This window comes from Clupea harengus, chromosome 22 (assembly GCF_900700415.2).
Source record: "Clupea harengus chromosome 22, Ch_v2.0.2, whole genome shotgun sequence".
Lineage (NCBI taxonomy): Eukaryota > Metazoa > Chordata > Actinopteri > Clupeiformes > Clupeidae > Clupea > Clupea harengus.
In genome coordinates, this window is record NC_045173.1 from 22,977,216 (window position 1) to 22,999,709 (window position 22,494).

Sequence of the window (22,494 nt, forward strand, 5' to 3'; positions counted from 1 at the left end):
AACCCCACATTAGCTGCACTACACCGCTGCACTCACATTCGAACCGTGACTAAAGAAACCCTGTCCATAATCTTTAGAACTGTACTGTATGTGCTCCTGCAGATGCACATTTAACATATTCAGAAAGTACCAAATCAGAATCCTTGTTTTGTCACGTGACAACACACAGAGCAGGCTCGCCACTGGTTGATTGTACCAGAAAGACAGCACATTGTAAATGTAAGATTTCTGTGACATTCGAAAATATGGCGTGCTGGGGATATTTAAACAAATGGACCAAAGTGAAATTTATAGCTCACACATCAGTGCTTTCGCCAAGTAAAAGGTAAGACTTGAGCTAGCTAGACAATGTTTACTTCTAAACTAGCTAGCAAGCAATGATGAAGGCTAACATTAGCCAGCTAGTTTGCTCAAATGACATTGCTTGCATAGGACAAGTTATCTAACGTTCTCTCCTGGCTTGTCCCGTTGTTGGTTGTTTTCTTTAATTATCTGAGCAATCCCTTAAGCTATTTGAGATGGCCGGTTTAGACATATTTGCTGGGTAGCTGTAGCAATGTTAGTTCATGTTGATTTAATGCTGCAGCTGCTGCCTCTATAGGAGCAAATTATTAAGGTTGTTTCGTAAGGACTCATGACTGGGCTGCTATAGGTAGCGTTAGCCACTCACCAATTTGGTGGCTCTCTAGCAGTGAACGTACACTGCGAAGGAACATTGAGTTCTCGAGCATATAGCAGCTGCGCGATAGCTATGTGATGTTTGATCCCTAGGGCTTGAGAGGTTGCCATGCGCATTGACACAAATTCAATAACTAAGAGTGACTTATAGATAAGCTGTAATGTTGAAGGTTCAGGCTCTGGGGTCTGCAAAGTGCCTTAAGGCAAGTTTATGGTTTGGGCGCTAATAAAATTGAATTGAATTGACGGTGCATTATGGAACACCACACTATTCACTTACTTTGTTTTAATAATGCATCAGTTTTTTTCTTGGAAACTAACCGGTACTGTATCATTTAACCATCTGTGGCTCTTGTTTCTCCCCCCCCCAAAGAATTGTCCTTCATCCACAGCAGAGATGTGCTTTTCGTAAAGTGCAAAGGAAGCCCGAGGCCAGAAAAGGGGTTCAAGAGGAGACGGGCTCTCCTCCTGGGGAAATGGCGGAGGCGCGACTGTCACAGAAACCTGCCCCAGAGCCCCCTCTCCCCCCACAGATGCCTCCCAGGAACCCACGCAGGCTTATCAAGCCTTTGATGTTCACAATTGGGGTATGTATACATTTGCCTATGTATGTGGTGTGTACATTCACATGTGTGTGAGAACACCGTTTAACCTTTGAAGAAAAGCCCTCAGAATAGCACCCTCCTGTGTTTGTGGCATACACTTGTTTATAATATGTTAGGGCACATTTGTACTTCCTGATGTTTTAGTGGGCCGTTGTCTCGTCTGCGGAATAGATACTTGCTTGCCCACTGCAGTATGCTGCTCTAACACCGTTTTAGTTTACAGGCTGCTCCTTTGGCACAGCCGCCATCTTGCAGTATGAGTCAGTGAAGTCCCGCTTGGACAGTCTGTTGGAGGAGAGTGAATCTGAGAAGAAAGAGAAGTTCCAGGTAACCAGGGTTACACATGCAGCTAAGTAGATACAGCATAAACCAGCGCTTTAGAGCTACACCTGATATCAATGACTGACGAGCATAACTCAGAGAGCAGATAGCAGTGATATTAGCAGTAGGTGCTCACAATGGCACCATAACTATTGTATTTAGTCAAAAGGGCAGTAATGTGCATATCTGTTTGTGTGTGTGTGTGTGTGTGTGTGTGTGTGTGTGTGTGTGTGTGTGTGTGTGTGTGTGTGTGTGTGTGTGTGTGTGTGTGTGTGTGTGTGCGCAGACTCATGATACAGCTCACTGGCACAAGTGGTGGAATCAGCTGACAGACTTTCAGCGGCAGGTGATCATGTTTATGTCTATGGTGGATGACATGTGGAGCGGGATGAGTGAAGGCCAGAGAGTTGCCACAGGTGAGGGGCATCATGTGACTCTTTCATGTTCACCTCTCACAATCCTTTGAAGCTATTTTTTTTGTCAATAGTCAGGCATAGATCTATAACATTAGAATTCAAGTTAGATATGTAAATGAACAGCTAATATACTGTATGTCTGTCTCACTCACTCACATACTCACACCCACAAGCACTCTCTTTTTCTCTCTCACTCTCTTTCTCACACACACACACACACACACACGCACTTACTTTATTTCTCCTTTATGTCTCCTCTCTCTCTCTGTCCCGTCTCTTCTTTGTCTCCGATGCCTCTCTTCTCTGGTCTCTCTCTCTCCCTCTCTCCCTCTCTTTCTCTCTGATCCAGGCATTATAGCGGTGAATGCTGCAGTGTTGTGCTGTTGGAGGATCCCATCCTTGCAGCGATCCATGCTCAAGTACTTCACTTCAAACCCAGCCTCTAGTGAGCGTGCCTCCCCTGTGTTGTTGTGGTGTTCTCGACTGTCTCTGGTCAGGGGTTGTTCGCTATCAGATTCTCCCATCCACGGGTCATTTCAATTCCGATGGTTTGGTTGGAGGAAATTCCATTGGTTCCAATGACCCTTTTACCGTCAGGTACAGCTATAAACCATCCACAAGGATGTTCTCATTCTGTCTTGTAAAACTTGTATGTAATGAAATGGCCCGAATGGGAACTGATGCAACCCACTTTCAGCTCATTAGGAAAAGAATGCTATAATGAAAGGTAGCTAGGCGGCTTGCAAACAAGCTTACACACCATGTCCCTTTTCAGGAATAAGCCTTTTGACTGAGTGAGACGGAGTATGTGACGCAGTAGCCTGAACATACTGACATACAGAGATGGTTAATTAGTGACGTGTAAAACCTTGCAGGGAGATCAAGCACCACTGGCCGTAGCTCAGCTGATAGAGCATGGGACTCCTGTAGCATGGCCGCTACTGGCACCGTGTGCTATGAGTAAGTCACTTTGATTAAAACCATCTGATGAATAGTACTAGCTGTTGTAGACATCATATGGACAGCAACGATTACAAACCTGTCCTGTTGCTTTACAATTCAGTGTTTTCAGTCAAACATCAGTTCAACCCGTGGAGCTTTTGGAACTATATTACCGATATAGTTCAGTATTGATAGAACATGGCATTTTATGGTCGTGTGACTTTATTTGTATTTCACGTCAGTCCTTGCTAAACGTCAGAAGCTTGCTGCGCAGGAAGACGATGTCTTCATCACCTCCAAGTACATCATATTTATTTATTTCCTACATGGTTCAAAGGTCTTTCTATTAATTCTCTTCCAGAGACTCGTTGCCTTCCAATGGTCCTCTCCTCCTTCAGCCACTATTCCATCATTCACATGGCGGTGAACATGTACGTGCTCTGGACCTTCTCCACCACCATTGTCTCCATACTCGGGAGGGAGCAGTTCCTGGCCTTCTACGCATCCGCAGGTGCACAAGTAACCTGGAGTGTTTTTTTCCTCAACATGGCTACAGGCTGTTACGATGACCACTGGGTTTGTTAGGTCGTGGTGGCCTGTAACTTAGTCAGCCGTGTTTCTGCTAGCGGTTTGGGTGTGAGGTTCGCAGCTTGTCAGTTGGCTTGGCTGAGTTACTTCTGTTGTGCAGTGTTTGTATCAGTTTAAGAGTTGGGTACGCCATGATAATAAAGGTATACATAATTATATATAACACATCTGGATTTTCTAATCAACAAAACTCTAAACTCTAACTTTTGTTAGGGTTTTTAGTAGCCTTAATAAGTGGAGTCAAACTGGCTCGGGTTACTGGAGAGGCTGAGGGATAGCAGAACTTCCTTAAGACAGCATAGCTTTTAGTGTGGGAAGAAAACGGCTCAAATTTGAAGTGGAATAAAAATGACAAGCTGAGACAGAAATGTCTTGTTTTCATTTCCAGGTGTCATTTCCACAATGATAAGCTACACCTGCAAAACGGCATCGGGACGCCTGCACCCCTCTCTTGGAGCTGTAAGTGTTTTTTTTTGCATTTTTGAGTTTAGAGGGTTTAGTCTCTTTGTGTTCAGGAGCAAATTAATTGTGCTGCTTGTCTATTGTAGTCTGGAGCCATCATGACAGTTCTGGCTGCTGTCTGCACAAAGATGCCAGAGGCTAAACTAGCCATCGTCCTGCTGCCCATGTTCAGCCTAACCGCAGGCAGTGTGAGTCCTCCAGTTTATATGTGTGTGTGTGTGTGTGTGTGTGTGTGTGTGTGTGTGTGTGTGTGTGTGTGTGTGTGTGTGTGTGTACATGTGTGTGTACGTGTATTGCAGGGGAGTGTTAAATGAGAATATATTGGTAGATGCACCTCATGCTATAGTTTACTGCTTGTTGCTCTATTTGCTGCTTAATGTACAGCTTTTCTGAATTTTTGTCCTGCTTCTCCAGGCCCTCAAAGCGCTGGTTGCCATAGACACGGCTGGCCTGGTTCTGGGCTGGAGGATTTTTGACCATGCGGCCCATCTGGGGGGAGCGCTGTTTGGAGTGTGAGTGTGTGTGTGTGAGTGTGAGTGTGAGTGTGAGTGTGTGTGTGTGTGTGTGTGTGTGTGTGTGTGTGTGTGTGTGTGTGTGTGTGTGAGAGTGTTAATGTGTGTGTGTGTGAGAGTGTGTGTGTGTGTGTGTGTGTGTCCCACGCGGCCCATCTGGGGGGAGCCCTGTTTGGAGTGTGAGTGTGTGTGTGTGTGTCTGTGTGTGAGTGTGAGTGTGAGTGTGTGTCTGTGTGTGTGTGTGTGTGAGTGTGAGTGTGCTTCACTTCCCGGGGGAGGGGGGCCAGATAACTTTGGTCTTCAGGGCCGTCCTTCCCCTCTTTCACAGTCCTGTCCTTGAACTGGTCAATTCAGTTCAGCATGCTTTAGAGCAGAGTTCTCTATGCTGAACCAGTTGTTAGCTTGGCCTCTGCAGTTGTTAGCTCAGAGAGAGAGAGAGAGAGAGCACAGCAGTGAGCAGAGGTTTCATCTGTATTCTCGACCAGGGAATCAGCAATCCTAAGTACACTACAGTTGGCCCAAACTCATCCTTCATAGACACTTACTGTATTTGCATTCTGCTAGCTACGGTACTTGATACCCACGTCATACACACAGTTATACATCCAGTTTGAACCTCAGCCATTTCTGCGGATGTAAGGCTAAGGTATGTCACATGGTGGCACATGTGCGCCTCGGGATTCAGGGACAAAAAGGAAGAGCATATCTTTTCAGACTTACACTCAGTAAAAAGAAAGCTTATCTCATCAGCTAAGCACATTCATTTGTGCACCACAAAAATGATCCCACATTGTTCTCTGTGATTTATCTTTCAGGTGGTACGTAGCATATGGCCAAGAACTGATCTGGAAGAGCAGGGAGCCCCTGGTAAAGTTCTGGCACGAGCTGAGAAGAGGGACGTCAGACAGTGGTGGTGGACCCAGAGATGGTGGACGGAAAGATGGAGGGGGTAAAGGAGGAGGCCAAGCATAGTGACTATCCTGCCCTACCCACTTCCCTTAACCTCCCAGAAACTCCAGATCCCACAGCGCAACTCCAATTGTGCTAGAATACCTCTTTTTTTTTTTTTTTTTAATCATGTTCACTAAAGAGCAATACTTCAGAACTTTGACTATATGGAATTCACAGACCTTACCATGGGTGTGTAAGGAATTATGACTGTTGCTGTAGCACCCTCACCAGCTGATGGAGATTTTAATGAAGGAGGTCCGTTTGCGAGAGAGAAAGTGATTTGGAGTGAGAATGAGACAGAGAGTGTGTGGAAGACATTGCGTTTGAGTGTCAGAAATACTGTGTGTTTGCATGTGAGAACCTGAGCTATTTGGAACCCTGACTTGGGGATGTCCCTTGGGTTTTTCTCGGATGATGGTGGGGACTTACCATAGGCCCTGCTTGCCCACTTCCTCAGGGAGTACATGTTCTGACGCAAGACATTAAATGCCTCCAGTATGAAAAAGACAAATGATTGAGTCTCTCCATGTTACTTCTGCTTGTTGAATGCCTTATGGCAAGGTGGCCTCCAACATTTGGGTGGTTAATTTGTCTTTAATATGTCATATGAAGTGTACAAATATATAAATATAAAATGCTTACTTAAATATTTATATGAACATTAAGCTTTAGAGTTATATCTCTGCTCATATATACAGCATTGGTCAAATGTTAGAGACTACAGTCAGTGTTTTAACTATCTTGATCTTACACTCTCTGACGTGGCATTCCATTCAGTGCCTCTAGTCAATTGGCCTACTATGTGGTGGTGGAGTGGGTACTCAAAGGAGAGCGCCACCCTTTGATAATCGACTACAGGCACTGAGCTGGTGCTACATCAGAGACCAGAAGATCCAGGCAGGTAAAACACTGACTGTGCAAACAGCAATTTCCTACAGTTTCTTCACAGTTATTGAGGTAAACAGACGCAGGTCTATCTCTAGGGATGCTTTCAATGTTGCCAGACCCGTATAACAACATTTACGAGCCTGTCAGTGGCTAAAACTCAATACTGGATCGATTTCGAACGTTAATTGTCCCTAGTAAAACATTTTACCTTAAAAGATCGAAAAATAGTGTTTTTAGTTTCCCTTTAAAGGGCCCCACCTCCCCTAAGCATATTTGGATGAATTCAACACAAGATCCTTAGTCCTCGGCCAGCACTTGCTGTAGGTTGTGGAGGAGCATCGACTAAGATATTGATTGTTCACGTGTAATATATGCTCTAATGGAGGATTAAACCTCCTTTCTTAATGCAGTGAGCACTCTTTATACTAAAAATGTAAAAATTGTGATTGTCCTTAAGTCTTTAATCATTCATTGATCTAGCAGATCTACAGTGCATTCAAAAAGTATTCAAACCCTTTCACTTTTTGTTCTGTAGCAGCCTTACACTAAAATCATTTACATTTGTAATCATCAATCTACACTCAGTACCCCATTATGACAAAGTGAAAATAGGAATTTAGAATTGTTTTGCAAAGGTATTTAAAAGGTAAAAAATTGAATCTTTATTGGAGTCCACCTATCCAACAACCTGCATTTAAGGTTCCCAAGAGCACAGTGCTCTCCATAATTCCTTAAAAGGAAGACGTTTGGACCACCAGGACACTTCCTAGAGCATGGCAGTCTGACCAAACTGAAAAATCGGGAGAAGGGCCTTGGTAAGACAGGTGAGCAAGAACCTGATGGTCATTGACAGAGCTCCAGAGATCTTGTGTGGAAACCTTTAGAAGGACAACCATCACTACAACACTGGTCTGGGCTTTATAGCAGAGTGGCCAGATGGAAGACTCTCCTTTTTTGGAGTTGGCAAAAAAGCACCTGGAGGACTCGGACTGAGAAATAAGATTCTCTGCTCTGATGACTCCGCAGCTCAAGTCTGGAAGAAACCAGGCACCGCTCATCACCTGCCCAGTATCATCCCGATGGCGAAGCATGGTGTTGGCAGCATCATGCTGAGGGGATGTTTTTCAGTGGGAGGGACTGGGCGACTGGTCATGGTTGAGGGAAAGTGGAACAGTGCAAAGTACATTGAAATCCTTAATGAAAACCTGGTCCAGAGTGCTCAGGACCTCAGACTGAGGCAAAAGCACACAGCCAAGAAAACGCAGCAGTGTCTTAGGGACAACTTTGACTCGGCCACTCAAGGACATTCACAGAGCCCTGACTTTAACCCAATTGAACATCTCTGGAGAGACCTGAAAATGCTGTGTCATACCCAAGAAGACTCAAGGCTATAATCACAGCCAAAGGTGCTTCAACTAAGTACTGAGTAAAGTGTTTGAATGCTTATGTCATTTTTGGGTACTGAGTGAAGGTTTACTATTTCAAAGCCACTGTTCTTTGAGGGAGATAAGTGAGACACAGACCTGCGGGGCCCCCAACTACTTACTTTCCTTTAAGAGCTGGTCAATGTGAAGTGGAGTGAGCATGCCAATATGTGTGTGTAAAAGGGCTTCAAGAGCAGCCACACGAGGGCGCTGTCTCATAGTCACAGTCTGTGTCTTACTTACCTCCCCCAGAAATAGCCTTATGTAACCCTGAATGATTAGGGTTATGGAGGTAATAGTTTACAGGATTCTTGTAAATGAAAGAGCGGTAACTATAATCATGCTCTGGTCAGCTCATCGCACACTTTGCCTTCTTCTTCTTCTTCTTCTTCTTCTTCAGTATTTCTGTATGTCAGGTCATTGAAATTGAGTTTATTGTGTTCATCTGTCATTATAACCCTTCATTATAATCATTACATTTCTCAATCGTTGCTTGGATACTACACGAAAAATCTCCATGGGAGTTGCCGGTCAATAGGCCTATGAAATCAGTGAAATAAATTAAATTGCTATTTCTGGAAGCCCCTGTTGTAGGCTAAGCTAATGGATAGCATTTATATCAGTAGATCCGTGCTCAATACACACTTTGATGAGATCTACTTGGCACCTACCTTGCTAGTAGCTGTTTGTTTAAACAGTTGTTGTGTGTGCAATGTTTGTTACTCTAAATATGATGATTAACATCCCCTCTAGTGATGGCTCAGCCCCCAAATCACAAATGTCTAGTGCGTTCTGCCTGTGATTGATATCCTTTGACAGACTGAACATAAAATATAATAAGGTCTGATCTGCATTGACAACACTACAGTTGATGACAATAAAACCTTTCTGTAAGTACACTCTCCTGTATATCAGTATCAAATACAAGAAATACTGACGTTAGGCTAAAGGAAGAGAAGATATCAATACCATTGAATTCATATGACTGAATAAGTCTTCCTAATAATTACATTACATTATTTGTTTGTTTGTATGTTTATGGCAAGGTGGCCTTTAAGAGGCGCATGACCCTAGCCCATGACGACTCATTTGTAGAGTAATAATGTTCAATGCAAAAATCTAGCACTTCACTAGGCAATATCTTCAAATCTCTCATTATTTGACATGCTGCACCAATACCACATTCTTTGGACACACGCCAAATTTCGTCCATAGGGGGTACTGTTACTGACACATTTTAAAATCTCAAGCTAAATTGTTTAAATTTCACATGCTTATACTTGGCTACAAGTTCCATTTGGCCTGCTCAAAAAATTGTCTCCAACGACCAATCAAAATTCAGCATCCAATTCATGCCTGTGATGTAAAGGTTCAAACGGAAATCTGCTTGGAACTTGATGATCGCTGTTTGCAGCAATATTTAAACATATTATTATGATAGTTTATACCCCTGTCCTGTTATAAATGTTAATACGCTACATTTAGTATAGTTTTCCAACATATTTATTTTTGTATTCAACTAATAATTTTACATTTTATACATACATGCATATTTCCTCAAAACTTTGTAATCTAGATGCATTTATACAAAGAAGCTCATATCACAAAATATTTATACAAAGAAGCTTTGGTTGCAAAACCACATAACTCAAAGGTACTACTTCGTATTTTTGCCCTGAAGACAGAGGTGTTTATAACAAAACAACAGACAGACTGTGTAACAAAGTGTGGAACTTGAAGGGAGAGTAATGAAGCACTGCACAGTGCATACAAAGTTGTATGACACGCACACCCAGATGAAAAGTGCAGATTTAGAAATACAATCTAGCCTTCTTGGCTATTTCAAGAATTAAACTCAAGATAAATCATTGAGCGTAGGTATGTACATTAGGTGTGTGCGCACAATGTATCGAATGATATTGATCCCAACTAAAGTTTACTCTGACTATACAGCAACCCAAGCTAGTCCTTACAAATTAGCGTAATTATTACGCAATAAGCTTTCGGTGAATTGACCAAGTCTGGCAGTGAAGGTTTTTTCTCTCTCAGTTCAATTAAGTTTGTGTGTGTGTCAGTGTCAATTCCGGGACCCCTGATTTGCACCTAGGCCCACCCAGCAACATTTTCAGACTCAGATTATAAAGGTTTCTAAGGGCCTCTATTAGTGATCGGGGATCTTCAGATTTGGAATACAATCTTTAAAAAGTCTGGTTAATAAACATATTGTAAACTACTTAGTTGTATCATGGTCATTCCTGAATATGAATATCTAAGTGTCATCAAAAACTTGTGCTTGCCAGCTAGCTTGATGTAACAGAGCAAAGATTTGAGGCAAGATTTTTTCATAACTGAATGTAAATTGGTCTGATATTTTCTTAAAAAAACATGTCGATTTTACTAAATTGATTTTACTTTCCCTACCTTGGCATCCATCTATCTCTCTGCCATCTATACCATCTGATTGACAAAAGAGGGTGTTGCTCTGAAAGGTGGGGAATCCCATTGACAGTAAGAAGGGAAACCCTGTGAAACATCTGATGTTTGTAAGTTGCTGTTGAAGATGTATGTAGTAAGTTTGGGCGTTCCCTAATGACATTGAAGAGTGTATTTGCCGGGGCTAAGCCCCCGAACAGCCCCGGCTTAATTGAATCCCTGGTCTTGGACGAAGGGAAGGCCACAGTCATTTGCATCAGAGCTTCTCCTGGTCGGCTTTTTGGTGAGGAGACTGCAGCAGTATTGCCACCTCTAGGGTCTCATGCGGTTCCTCTAAGATGAGCGTGGTGACTGGCCAGTCATCGACCTAGAGGAGGCAGGGGGAAGTCAGTTCTATTATACATCAGTGCCCTCCCTTCAACCCCTGTAACAGTGTGAACATGCAACAGATGCATTTCATTATGGAATATTGGTCTTGCTGTACACTGTTGTTTTGTTCAGACTTTTTGTATTTTAATTTGTGTGTGTGTGTGCGCGTGTACTTACCAGGACAGATGGTAGTGGCTCCTTATGGAAGCAGGTGTTTTGCATCACCAACCTCCTATGTTTGCTGGCCCAGCCCAGTAGACATGCAAGAGCCATGGTTACCATCAAAGCACAACTTACCACTACAGGGATCAGCCAAGGCCCCTGGGGTCCTGTGTGTAAAGAGCATCAAAAGGGCAGTTGAGTAAGTACGGGCTAATAGAAACATACACATTTCACATCTACTGACCAGACAGTAACCATATCTGGCTCTTGTCGTGTTGTGGTCCGAGCGCAGGTCTCATGTTTAATGCCAGGTGGGTGGGGGTGGGGGGGGGGGGGGACTGCTCTCTCCCTTTGGTACAGTGTTATCTTTGGGACCTTTGTCTGTAACTCAGTTGTTCGCATAATGACAGGTGCCCTCATTCAAACTGAGTGAGATAGCAAACAGCTTGAGTACGTTTGTAGAGATGTTTCACCACAACTTTTAGTGTGAGTGAAACAGCCATTTTTTTTAAAAGTGTGTGATATGCGTGTTGAGTAATCCAGGGTTCTTGCACCATTTCAAAAGTAAAATTTTATGCTTTTTAAGACCTTTTTAAGACCTCAACAAATATAATTTAAGACCCAAAAATGTCACAATTTCTTTGGAATACTCAATTTATTGCCTCCTACAATGGAAATCACTGAACTTGTATCGTCTTTAGTAGGGATGGGTATCGTTTGGGTTTTTTCCGATACCGGTGCTAAACCGATACTTTTAAAATGATACCGGTGCATAAACGGTGCCTGAACCGATACTTTTTTTAAAGCACAAAGCGACGATTGACGACATTAAAGAAAGGCTTTTTTTATTGCCAAGGCAATTTTTTTTCTTCAAATTGAACAATATATTAACTGTTTAAAGCATATTATAAATACATACAAAACACTTGGCTTCCAACTACAGCTTCAAACTTTTTAACTTCAAACTATGAACATTATATTAACTGTAAACAACAGTTTATAGTATACTTAAATAAATATAAATAAATACAAAAAACAGCTTCAAACTTCTTTTGCAAAAATAGTATTATTGGAGTCAAAAATGTATTATTTTGTTTGCATTTATTTCATGAAATTTCACCATTTTATGATTTGTTTATACCTATCTTTTCTATATTGTTTATAGTTAAGCTTGTTACTTGAACACACTGAGTACGAGAAAATGTGTACTGCCCCTTTAAGAGACTACCTTTAGCTGTCATCTCCGTTTATTTTTCAGTCTTCGGTTGCTGATCTGCCGTTGACTCTTGCCTTCTCTCCCCTCTTTTCACGCAATTGTTTTGTTGCATTTGCTGCACGTCGCAATGTTTTAATCTTTTTGTGCGAAATACAGTCACACTTTTGACCGTTTACCTTTCGGTATTTTCTCTGTTAAAAGGTTGATTGGCTAGTTCTGTTTGTGCTTGCTCCGTGAAATGCTGCATGCTCTTCACTGTCATAAGACTGTTGCTATGAAAACACCAATGAGCGTGAGCGACACAGGAAAAAGTTTACATTGGGAGCTGGGGCAGTTTTACATGTGCCCCACGGAATCTGCCTAGCGACCGTGTTCAATTTGCTCAGGCACCGAAATGAAGCACTGAAATCTGCGTTGCACTTCCCCATCTTCTTTGCATTTTGAACCTCACATCGACAACCGCGTAAAGGCGACACGCAGCCTGACGTCAGCGTCTGTAGCCGACGTACCGTAAACAGCTATTAAATTGCGGAGACTCAATTCACACAATACTAAATGAATCAACTATTAGATGTTTTACGATGCGCCACTGTGCTTTCTCATCGTCATTAAGCGCACCGGCAAAAAAATTAATACCTACAGCAACTTTACGTGAAATTTAAGACAATTTAAGACCTTAATTACCCGAATTTTAATTTAAGACATTTTAAGACTTTTTAAGGACCCGCGGGAACCCTGTAATCATTTGACAGTCCACTCACTGGGAATGGAGACGCACTGGATGTCAGTGCTGCCGCTCCGGCTGCTGCCCTCCACCGTGGCCTGGGCCTGTAGGCAGTAGTTGCCCCCTTGCCTTAACCCCTGGAATATGTGGAAGAGGTGCTGAATGTTCACCACCTCCTTAGGGGTCTGTCAAACAAGTTTAACAAGAAGGTTAGCTTCTGTACAAGGGGATGTGCCTGCAATTGACAAAGCTGTAGACAGAACAGAAACAGAGGTATAGGGGTAAAATGGAAGGTTTTGTTCTCAGAAGCATGGTTTCTCTGTTTAAAAGAAGCCCTCTCCAAAACCAAAACCAAAGCAATAAAAAAAAGCAGACAATGTGTACCCTACCTTAGCCTTACATTTGCAATATTTGCATTTGGGTTATTAACTGTCTCTCCTTTTCAAACACATTCTACATCTCATGGTTTCATACAGCCACACATGGTCACAGAGACAGTAATCTATATAACGCTAGAATCATGGCGAGTGCATCAATGTAAATGAAAAAAAGAAAAAAAATGTCACGTATGTGTTTAATTTTGACATTTTAAATTAAAGCAGGCCTTAAGAACCATAGGAATACTTGAACTTTGTGTTTTTGTATGGTATGGTATTGTGTTAACTTAACGTCGAGTCCATACTTCCACTTATGCAGAAGACGTTCTTCAAGGCCATAGACACATTTGTGTTCACACTCCTAAAAGAATGTGGCCACATGCTTCCCAGACCACCTCCGAATGTGGTCTGAGCGATCCGATCTAAATGCACCCTCAATGCATCTTGAGTTCGTTCACACCTGTGCTTAGAGATGTTCACTTGTGATCGGATCATCAAAGACGCATGTTAATACCAGGTGTGAATGGGGTCTTGTTTAATATGAAGCTTGAACTAGTGGGAGCGTGTGGGCGAACCTATGTGCAGCTTGGTCAGAAACCTTGAGAGTGAACAACCAAACTCACATTGAGATCTTCTTCTCCTTGTTCCCATATGGTCAGAGTGACTATCATGGCCACTGGGGAGTGGGGGGCAAGATCCACCTGGACAGCATCTCCTGACACCTTTACATTCATGATGATGGCAATAATTGCTGACAGAAGGAATAATAAGTCAAAGAATAACCACTTAACACTACCATATTTCCAATGTACTTTTGAAAAATCACATTAGATTCACATTTTCACATTGTCTGATTAGAGAACATATGAAGATGACATGTGGGTTCTGGAGACAGTAGCTGATGACAGCGCCTTACTGTTTCTTCTGTTGAAAGGAGTACTGAGTGTAGTCCACTCTGAATCCTGCCCGTTGCACTCTGCCCTCACACGGACGTTGTAGTCGGAGTCTGAGGCGAGGTCGGTGGTCAGGTCACACTCGGTATGCGGGACATACTGACAATCCATGGCCTCCTCCCAACTCCCATTCTTATAGCGCAGCTCCCACTCACTGTTGAAAAAGTAACAGTCTATGAAAAGACAGCTGATGTTTAAATCAAAATATGTTCCTTTTTGTTTTCTCTTTTTTTTTTACTGTATTTGAAGCCATTGTTAACAGATGTGCCACTTGACACCACCTTCGTACCCGCACACCTATACAGTAGTTGAGCTTGAAGAGACACACTAAAGTTCTTTTGGCTTGTCATTTCGCAGGACACTGAATGTGTAGGCTGAAAATACGTCGGTCAGAGTGTAGCATAGACATTCCACCAGGCTCGTACCCTTGGAACTGGACTGAGTAGTGTAGAGTGGAACAGGATGCCCTCGGGGGACTCCACCGGAGCTGGTGCCTCATATTCACAGACTCCATGGTAACATTCCAAGGTGCTGACAGAGGTGAGGCATCTGAGATAAGTACAATAATCGAAACTTTATATTACACGGCCCATGACACGTCAGTACAATGGTAAGGACAGCAATGTTAGACTAAATATTTTGCACTCGTTTAAACTAGAGTTATGGTTGAAATCAGGGTGTTGTGTATGCAGAATATTGATGTGATGTTTCAGTAGTATTCTGTTACACTGCACTCACTGGTATTTGAATGTTACAAAAGTAATTTCAGTTCAGTTGGAAGAGTTCCCAGTCAGTTCTAGTATGGTATTATGGTGGTATTGATTTTAGAGTTTAATAGTGAGTATAACATCACCGCCTCTCTTTTGCTATCCCTGAAATGTATCAGTGTATGCCATATCACATATTTTCACATTACTGAGTGGTAGTATGTATTTGATCTCTGGTCACACATTTGTTTTTTTTCCTGTTCAGTCACAGGGACAATTATTGCACAGTGCTTTTTATCAATAGAGCAGAGTGGCACTGGAGTGCAAAAAACACAAAGAAAACGTGAAGAAAAAAAAACTTGCAGCCCCGACATGCAGATGCAGCATACAAACACAAACATCTGCAGTCCTGGGGGGAATTCCAAGTGTGTGGTTTAGTGACAAACCTTGGTACGTTAAACCTCCTAAAACGAAATCCTTATGACTTGGTTTTACAAGGAGAATGGCTCTTCTTCTAGATGGTTTACCACTTACTCTGAGTTAACGTACCCAGGTTTGTCAGTAAACCACATACTTGAAAACCCCCCAGAAGTGCAAAACAGAAAAACAAAAAGAAAACACAAAATCAAAAAGCTCTGATGTGCAAGACGCAAAAAAAATGTATCACTGTGGTCCTGAACATCCAACATACAAAAACTAAAATCTTCAGCTTTTTAGGGGCATGAAGTGCAAAACCCCCATACACAAAAACAATGTCATCAGCTGTACCTGTCACTCAGCTGCAGGTTTTTGTGTTCGTATTGTGGGAGCCCAGCTCTAAGGACGCAACCCAAACGCAGCTTGGGGCACCACAGTATGCACCTCAGAACCACAGGTTTTTGTGTTTGTATTCTGTATCTTTGCTGTAAGTTTTCGTTTTTTTGCACTCCAGTACAACTGTATTATAGCCTGCTTTATATGTCAAATGGACGTTGACAGAAATGTATTTGTTAAGCTCCTTAGGTATTACAGCTCTTTGCCTGGAGCACCAACTGCACTTATGCAAACACCCCTGTCTATGTCATTCTCCTTATATCACATTTACAAGGGTACTTGCTGTATTACAATAATTTAAAGCAGATTAAGTAGGACTCCCAGAACTACATTTATGTTGTCAAGACCTATGTTTGTGTTTACTGAGATAATGGGTTGGCAAGTACTGTTGGTTCACCTCTGTAAATGAACAGCAGAACCCTAGATCTGCATAAAAAGATAAAAAGATAGTGATTTTAGACCCCGCAGAGGCCATCCCATGATCCCATGAGTATTTCACAGCACTCACAGTTTGTCGTGATGTGTAGGACCAGTAAAAGCAGCTTGCTGATGACACCGTTTTGTTGAAGCATCACCTTCCAGCTGCCTTCTGTCTCTCTTGTCTGTGTCCTGCGTCTGTCCCAGTGTCTTTCCTCAAGTGTGTCGGTAAAATGTCTCAGCCCTTTCTCCACAGTAGGGTAGCAGGATGAGATGGAAAGTTTTCATCTCTGTAATTGAAGAAGAAAAGTGACCTCATATTTCTCTCCTGATACTAGTTTCTAGTAATTGTCATGTGTGGTCATGATTCTTCTGAAGCAGCTTGTGCTGCTGTCTGTATGTTTCCGTATGTATTAACTTGTTAGCCTGACCTGTAATGCTTCTATGTATGTTGCAGTTGTGGCTTCATATTTGGGAAGAAAAGGGTGTGGAATATATCCGGTCTGACCTGTTATTGGAAAATAATTGCTTCTACAGTAGTAGTTCTACGAGGGGGGCATGTGTCATAGCCATTTGTCTATGTGTATATGGATATGTTATCCCCATCAAAGCGGTTTATGAGTGATAATGTTTGTTGTTATGTGTGAGGGGGGGTGGGGGTTGCGTACTGCAGGTATGTAGGTCCGTTGAGTTATGTCATACACAAGTATGTAAAGGTATTTACGTATACACACTTTCACATGTTATGCCATAAACACTACGTTAGAGAGGGCGCAGTTTAAACAGCGACTTGGTCAGTCCGCTCTACCTTTCCATTTTACGCTGAATGTACTAAACCTGCGGCTGATCGCGTAATCAACGGATGTCACCGCCCTCTGACCATAATTGGCTACGCCCGCAGCTGAGCGCTATTATTCAATGCAAGTGCAATAGAATGGAATCATGGAACAGCCGACCGACGTTAAAAGGATTACCTCCACGGTCCCATTTCATTGCTAGAGGTACAATAGTCCTATACTGTTTACGATGACACAGTGGCATGGCATGTGCTAACACACACAGACCTCTACATATTCCGCTTCAGCACACTACACTAAATTCAATTTCAGTGAGTGAGTCAGTGTGTATGTATGTGTTTGGCTGTCTGTGTACACCTACTCAGTCATACGCAATTATGTGTGAACATGTTCTAAGGAAACAAACCGACTCCACAGTTTCTGGAAGTTTCTCCTATTCACGCATCTAACTCGCAATCTGGATAAGACCTGCTGTTAAAAGGCGGAAACTTTTGTGATCAGTGATCAGTCACTCCTTGCGCTTCATAATTTTCCCTAAAACTCCCACTTTTCAACTCCCACTTTTCCTTGGCTTGCTCGTCCATGCCATGTTTAGAGGCACGTTGCGAAGAAATTAGAAGAAAGAAGAAATTACGCCTAAAACGGACACTAACGTGCAGGTGCATCTGCCCCTGAGACTAACTGGCTGCCAAGTGACGGTCCATGTTACACTTTGTGCTGAAATAAACCTCTTCCAGCACGGGTAGGTAGAGAGTTATGACAGATAAGAGACGTGATTATCTTACGAAGAGACAAATGGGCAGAGAGAGGGAGAGGGAGAGGGAGATATCTTATTACACCTGAGCACAGATATATCTGCAGACAGACTTTGGACTTTCATGATGATCAACCATTAACTAGGCCATAAACTCATAAAGTCCTTCATTTTGTGTCTAAACACACTTACCCAGAAACCTAAAGGGAGACTGAAACTACTGGATAAGTGGGGTTGTTTTCAGTGATCATAGTATGACGTTACTATCAGGATGCCTACCAAAACCATGACACCAATGCTTTGGGTGGGGTAGAGCTACCTGTTTTCTGTTTTCTAAAGTGTACAATCAGAACTCCAGAACTTTTCCTGTCTACCATGGCTGTCTCTTTGACATGAAATCCTCATGTGATATTTATTAGACACTTTTATGACAATGAAATTTTTTGGCCACTAGTCATACAGTCTATAATGTATTTGTCATTACCACCATTTTGAGAATGAGTAACACGGTTGTGTATCATGTCTTTTTAGTTTGTAATATTAAAAACCAGGATGAGGTCTGCACATGAAGCTACTCACTCACTTTGTCTCTTTTCTTCCCCACCTAGTCTAGACTATCTTCGCGGTGGGATGCTAGTTGTCCCTCCACCTGACCTATTTACAGAAACACTCGGCCTACAACTACCCACTCCCACCAGAAAGTCATGCACTTATTCTACCCCATACTCTGTGCTAGCTTTACCAGCAGTGTAAATAATTGCCACCATCAACAAAGTTTTCTGTTCCATTACTCTACTTACCCTTGTAATAGTAACCTACACGCACACTGTATGCCCACTAAGCTGTTCAAGCTGGAGTTCACCTCATGGACTTCTCCGACATGGGCATTTTAGTTTTTTTTTTAGTTTGGTGAGCAGTCTTCTAAACCCTCTCACCTAATTCTGTACCATGCTAGAAACTGCAGAATCTGAATACTGTACTTTGACTTCCTTATGAGCATATAAATCCTCACCTCTTTTACATAACACAAACACACACACACACACAAACATAAGCCCAGACCGTGGGCTTTTTTCGTCATATTCCCCCAATCTTACACCATTGAGAGGGCCTGAAGATGATGTCAGGTGACAAACAGTTTCGCACTCTTCTCATCATCAACATCGTCATCATCACTGACCGAGTTGGGGAAGGGCTCTTTAGGCGTGGGCCAATTTTATGACCCTCAGGAAAGAGTAAAGTCCTGCTGCCTTACAGGGACACATCACACTGTGAATACCGCTTCCTCCTCATTTCTATCTTCCTACTTACTCCAACAGGGCCATACTAAGAGGCTCCAACAAAGAAATTGTTTTACTTGACAGATAAATAACTTTTGGGGGGAATTTTCACTATCTTTCTCTCTGAGTACACTCCACTACTCTACGAGCGCCTTTTTCCTGCGATTTTGTAGATTTCTTGTAACCATGTCGACGGCTATAGAGGCAGTTGGCTTCTTCATGAGTGTGGCCAGTTGGCTGATCACTGGGACATCTTTGGCCAATGACTACTGGAAGGTGTCCTCTTTCTCCGGCAGTGTGATCATCTCCAACCGGCAGTATGAGAACCTGTGGCACTCCTGCGCCGAGGACAGCACGGGGGTGGCAAACTGCAGAGACTTTGAGTCCATGTTGGCACTGCCAGGTAAGAGCCAGAGAGTGGGTCACCCAAGAAGTTGAACCTGAAATATACGGGTTGATCCATCTTGATTCATAAATAACATAGGAATTGTTATGTACACAAAAGATGAACAATTGATGACAAGCTAATAAAGTAAATATGTAATCTCTCTTCATTAGATGTGGAATTGAGCTATTGGTTGAAATACATTTAAATTAAAGCAAGTCACAACAATAGGAAACATTTTCTATTTGACCTCGTTAACCTCTGGTGTTGCAGGGCTTTTAGTTTCAAAGTGTAAAGATGATTAGTTGTGTTAGGACTGAAGGCTGTTTGCCAAAGGTGGGCATTATCTCTTGAACATTCATTAACGCTTCTTGCCGCCATTTTGTGTCATAGACCATAGATTCTAGCAAGAGAGCAGGCCAGGCACACCCTATGACAAACACTGGGACATGTACACATTACTATAATATTGACCGTTACACGTTCAGGTTAATGTGTGCCTTCTTGTTAGTGATTAGGGAAACCCCTCATCAATTGCAATATATAAAAAAAAAAATAGTATGTGAAAAATCATTGGAAAGATTTACAAAGTTTTCTGACATTTATTTGTTTATTCGGGTAATCCTCAGTGCTCACTATAATACTTTTTTTCTGTGCTGTATCTGGAGCATCAGCATTAATTAAGCATATCTTTTCCTGCATAGTTTTGTTCAGAACATACAGTAGTTATAGAAGACACTGGCCTTTGTCCACAAATGAAAATCCTAAAAATAGATCCTACTCATTTTTATAATGTAGATGTCCTTAAGACATGTAGATCATCTCTATCATCTGAACCAAAACCATCAATAACACCTCTTATCCAAGGAAGACCTCCAGGTCGTATTTTCCATAAATAAAAAAATAAAAAACCAACAGCATAAACATCTCTCACATACAATAAGCAGCATGAACAGTATTCCTTTTACACACAAATATATTCAATAGACAACTGGGTGTCCAAATTACCAGAATGTGTGTTTGAGGTTGTTAATATAATTACTTGAATTTTCCGACCAGATTCAGATTCAGCTTACTGTGCATTCATTTGCCATAATTAGTTACTCAGTGCCTGAAATGAAAAAAGCTGCATGTTTAAAAATTAGAAGATATTTTCTGGGTAAATGTTTCTTTTGTGTATACGAAATACAGTGATCACCCCAAAGTATGCCCTCATTTTACCTTAAATCCTGCTTCTTGTTCCTTCACAGCATCAGCCAGTAAAACACCTGACACAGTCTAAACAAACAAATTCAGACAGTTTTTTCCTGTCTACATCAGATCAGGGCCAGGTCTGACCTAGAGTTGGGTTGGGTTGATTTTTAGTTTTAACAAAATGTATCATGTTACATTTTAGTGTGCATTCCAGTGAATTGTTTGTGTGTTGTGTGTGTGTGTGTGTGTGTGTGTGTGGTGTGTGTGTGTGTGTGTGTGTGTGTGTGTGTGTGTGTGTGTGTGTGTGTTTCACGTGTTTCATTGCTCAGGTTACATCCAGGCATGCCGAGCTCTGATGGTGGTCTCCCTGCTCTTGAGCCTGGTCGCCATGATTGTGTCTGTGATGGGACTCAAGTGCATTAAGCTGGGCAACACCACGGAGCCGGGCAAGGCCAAGATTGCCGTCTCAGGGGGCACCCTCTTCCTTCTGGCTGGTGGGTGCACATTCCTCACTGGGGGGGGGTGACAGTGGTAGAGAAGTCGGTTAGTAATCAGAACTACTATTGCTAGTTCGATTCCCTGTCGAAGCGTCCTTGAGCAAGACACTGAACCCCTAATTGCTCCTGATGTGCAGTGTGCCATCAGTGTAAATGTAAAATGTGTATACATTGTAAGTCGCACATATGTAAGTCGCTTTGGATAAAAGTGTCTGCTAAATGACTAAATGTAAATGTAAATGCCCTAGTTGTTCAGGTGGATGGGTGGGTTAGCGTACTCTCCGGTCACTGATCAATCGCGGCATGTCTTAAACTGGCATTTCATTTTTCTACAGGGGTATGCACTATGGTGGCAGTCAGCTGGTATGCTTCTCGTGTTGTGGAGGACTTCAGCAACCCTTTCTTTGGAGGCATCAAGTGGGTAGAGCACACTTACAAAGACATATGCATACGCACACACCAGTCATATGTCACACACATTTGCATTTGCAATTGTATATTTTGCATAAACCTTACACCCTGACTGTTTATGTGTCTGGTGATAGGTTTGAGCCGGGCGCTGGCCTGTATATTGGCTGGGCAGGAGGCATCCTGGCCATAATCGGGGGAGCCATTATGTGCTGTGCCTGCAAGAGAGTGTCTGCAGGAGGTACTGGGTGAGTCTGAATTTGTGTTTTAAGTATTTTTTTTTGGTTTTCCTTGTGTGTTTTCTTTACATCTTCCTTCCTATTAAATTTCCTCATTTGGAATTTGAAAATTTTACATTTGGATTTTGTCTCTAGATGGTCCCCACTCTATGTCTCGCTATCTTCATCATATCATATCTTCCTCTTCTCCAAATCTCAATTAATGTCTGTGTCTTGCTTCACAGAGGCTACCCTGGACAGGCGGCAAAGATCTACAAGGCAACCCCTGTGTCGGAGAGTGGGACCGCCAGGAACTATGTCTGAGGCGTCATGTTGACATTCGCACCACTTCCTCTGCCCTTGTTACTACCATTTGTTTTAGCTCTGCAAATGTAAACTACTCACTTCTGCTTTGAGTTAAAATGTAGAAGTTGAATCCAAAAAAGGGAGTGCCTTGTAAAGCCAAATTGATTAGGCATGTTTGTCTGCATTGCTTTAGAATAGAAGTTTTCCAAAAGACGGTAATTAAGTAGTTGTTTTTATTGTCGTGGATCTATGCTTTTTTTTTAAACTGTAACGCATTTTTGACCACAAAAGTTCATTTGTTACTAATTGCTAACTGATTTGAACCATTGGTTTAAGCCATTTCAGTGAAATAAAGTCTTTTTCATACACTGTTTGTCATACTACTGAATGAATAACACTTTCACACATATGCCTGAATGTAACATTGTTGCACTAGAGAAGTTTTCGCATACAGTATGGGCAGTCTTCATCTGTGTGGATTACGAGAAGCAACTGAACCGTACGCATGAATAGATGATTAATCCCCACTGACATAATGTTATGACATTCGTCCAGTCTACCATAATCCTCCAGCACACCTCTCACAGTGCTGACACTGGGAATGAAGGATTATAACTCTGGCACATTCATCATTGTCTGTCTGTCTGATCATCCATCTATTTATATATTAGATATATATGTTGATCTGTACGGACGA

General features: G+C 42.2%; 3 protein-coding genes across 6 annotated transcripts; 2 read left to right on the top strand and 1 right to left on the bottom strand.

Annotated features, from left to right (window-relative positions):
- The first annotated feature begins 162 nt into the window (after positions 1–162).
- On the top strand, positions 163–5,613 carry parla (presenilin associated, rhomboid-like a). Of its 2 annotated transcripts, none has more exons than XM_012826323.2 (10): positions 163–325; positions 1,052–1,265; positions 1,500–1,610; positions 1,891–2,020; positions 2,370–2,465; positions 3,324–3,473; positions 3,939–4,009; positions 4,099–4,200; positions 4,427–4,524; positions 5,340–5,613. In XM_012826323.2, exons 1-10 carry the CDS (start codon positions 246–248, stop codon positions 5,494–5,496), a joined length of 1,209 nt encoding a protein of 402 aa, XP_012681777.2. In that variant the 5' UTR covers positions 163–245; the 3' UTR covers positions 5,497–5,613. The 2 variants fall into 2 exon arrangements, with proteins under 2 accessions (XP_012681777.2, XP_031415503.1); XM_031559643.1 differs by lacking the exon at positions 5,340–5,613 and adding an exon at positions 2,896–2,980 and having other exon boundaries at positions 4,427–4,519.
- A 4,730-nt stretch (positions 5,614–10,343) lies between these two features.
- crfb16 (cytokine receptor family member B16) lies at positions 10,344–16,948 on the bottom strand. Of its 3 annotated transcripts, none has more exons than XM_031559646.2 (8): positions 16,627–16,948; positions 16,050–16,248; positions 14,447–14,570; positions 13,985–14,175; positions 13,692–13,819; positions 12,729–12,876; positions 10,767–10,918; positions 10,344–10,587 (listed from the first exon to the last, which is right to left on the bottom strand). In XM_031559646.2, the coding sequence occupies exons 2-8, from the start codon at positions 16,111–16,113 to the stop codon at positions 10,477–10,479; spliced, it is 918 nt and encodes a 305-aa protein (XP_031415506.1). In that variant the 5' UTR covers positions 16,114–16,248; positions 16,627–16,948; the 3' UTR covers positions 10,344–10,476. The 3 variants fall into 3 exon arrangements, with proteins under 3 accessions (XP_031415506.1, XP_031415507.1, XP_031415505.1); XM_031559647.2 differs by lacking the exon at positions 16,627–16,948 and adding an exon at positions 16,467–16,604; XM_031559645.2 differs by lacking the exon at positions 16,627–16,948 and adding an exon at positions 16,390–16,604.
- A 1,820-nt stretch (positions 16,949–18,768) lies between these two features.
- On the top strand, positions 18,769–22,165 carry cldn15la (claudin 15-like a). The gene is made up of 5 exons (XM_031559655.2): positions 18,769–19,192; positions 20,698–20,862; positions 21,201–21,282; positions 21,411–21,521; positions 21,737–22,165. The coding sequence occupies exons 1-5, from the start codon at positions 18,976–18,978 to the stop codon at positions 21,813–21,815; spliced, it is 654 nt and encodes a 217-aa protein (XP_031415515.1). The 5' UTR covers positions 18,769–18,975; the 3' UTR covers positions 21,816–22,165.
- The last annotated feature ends 329 nt before the right edge of the window (positions 22,166–22,494 follow it).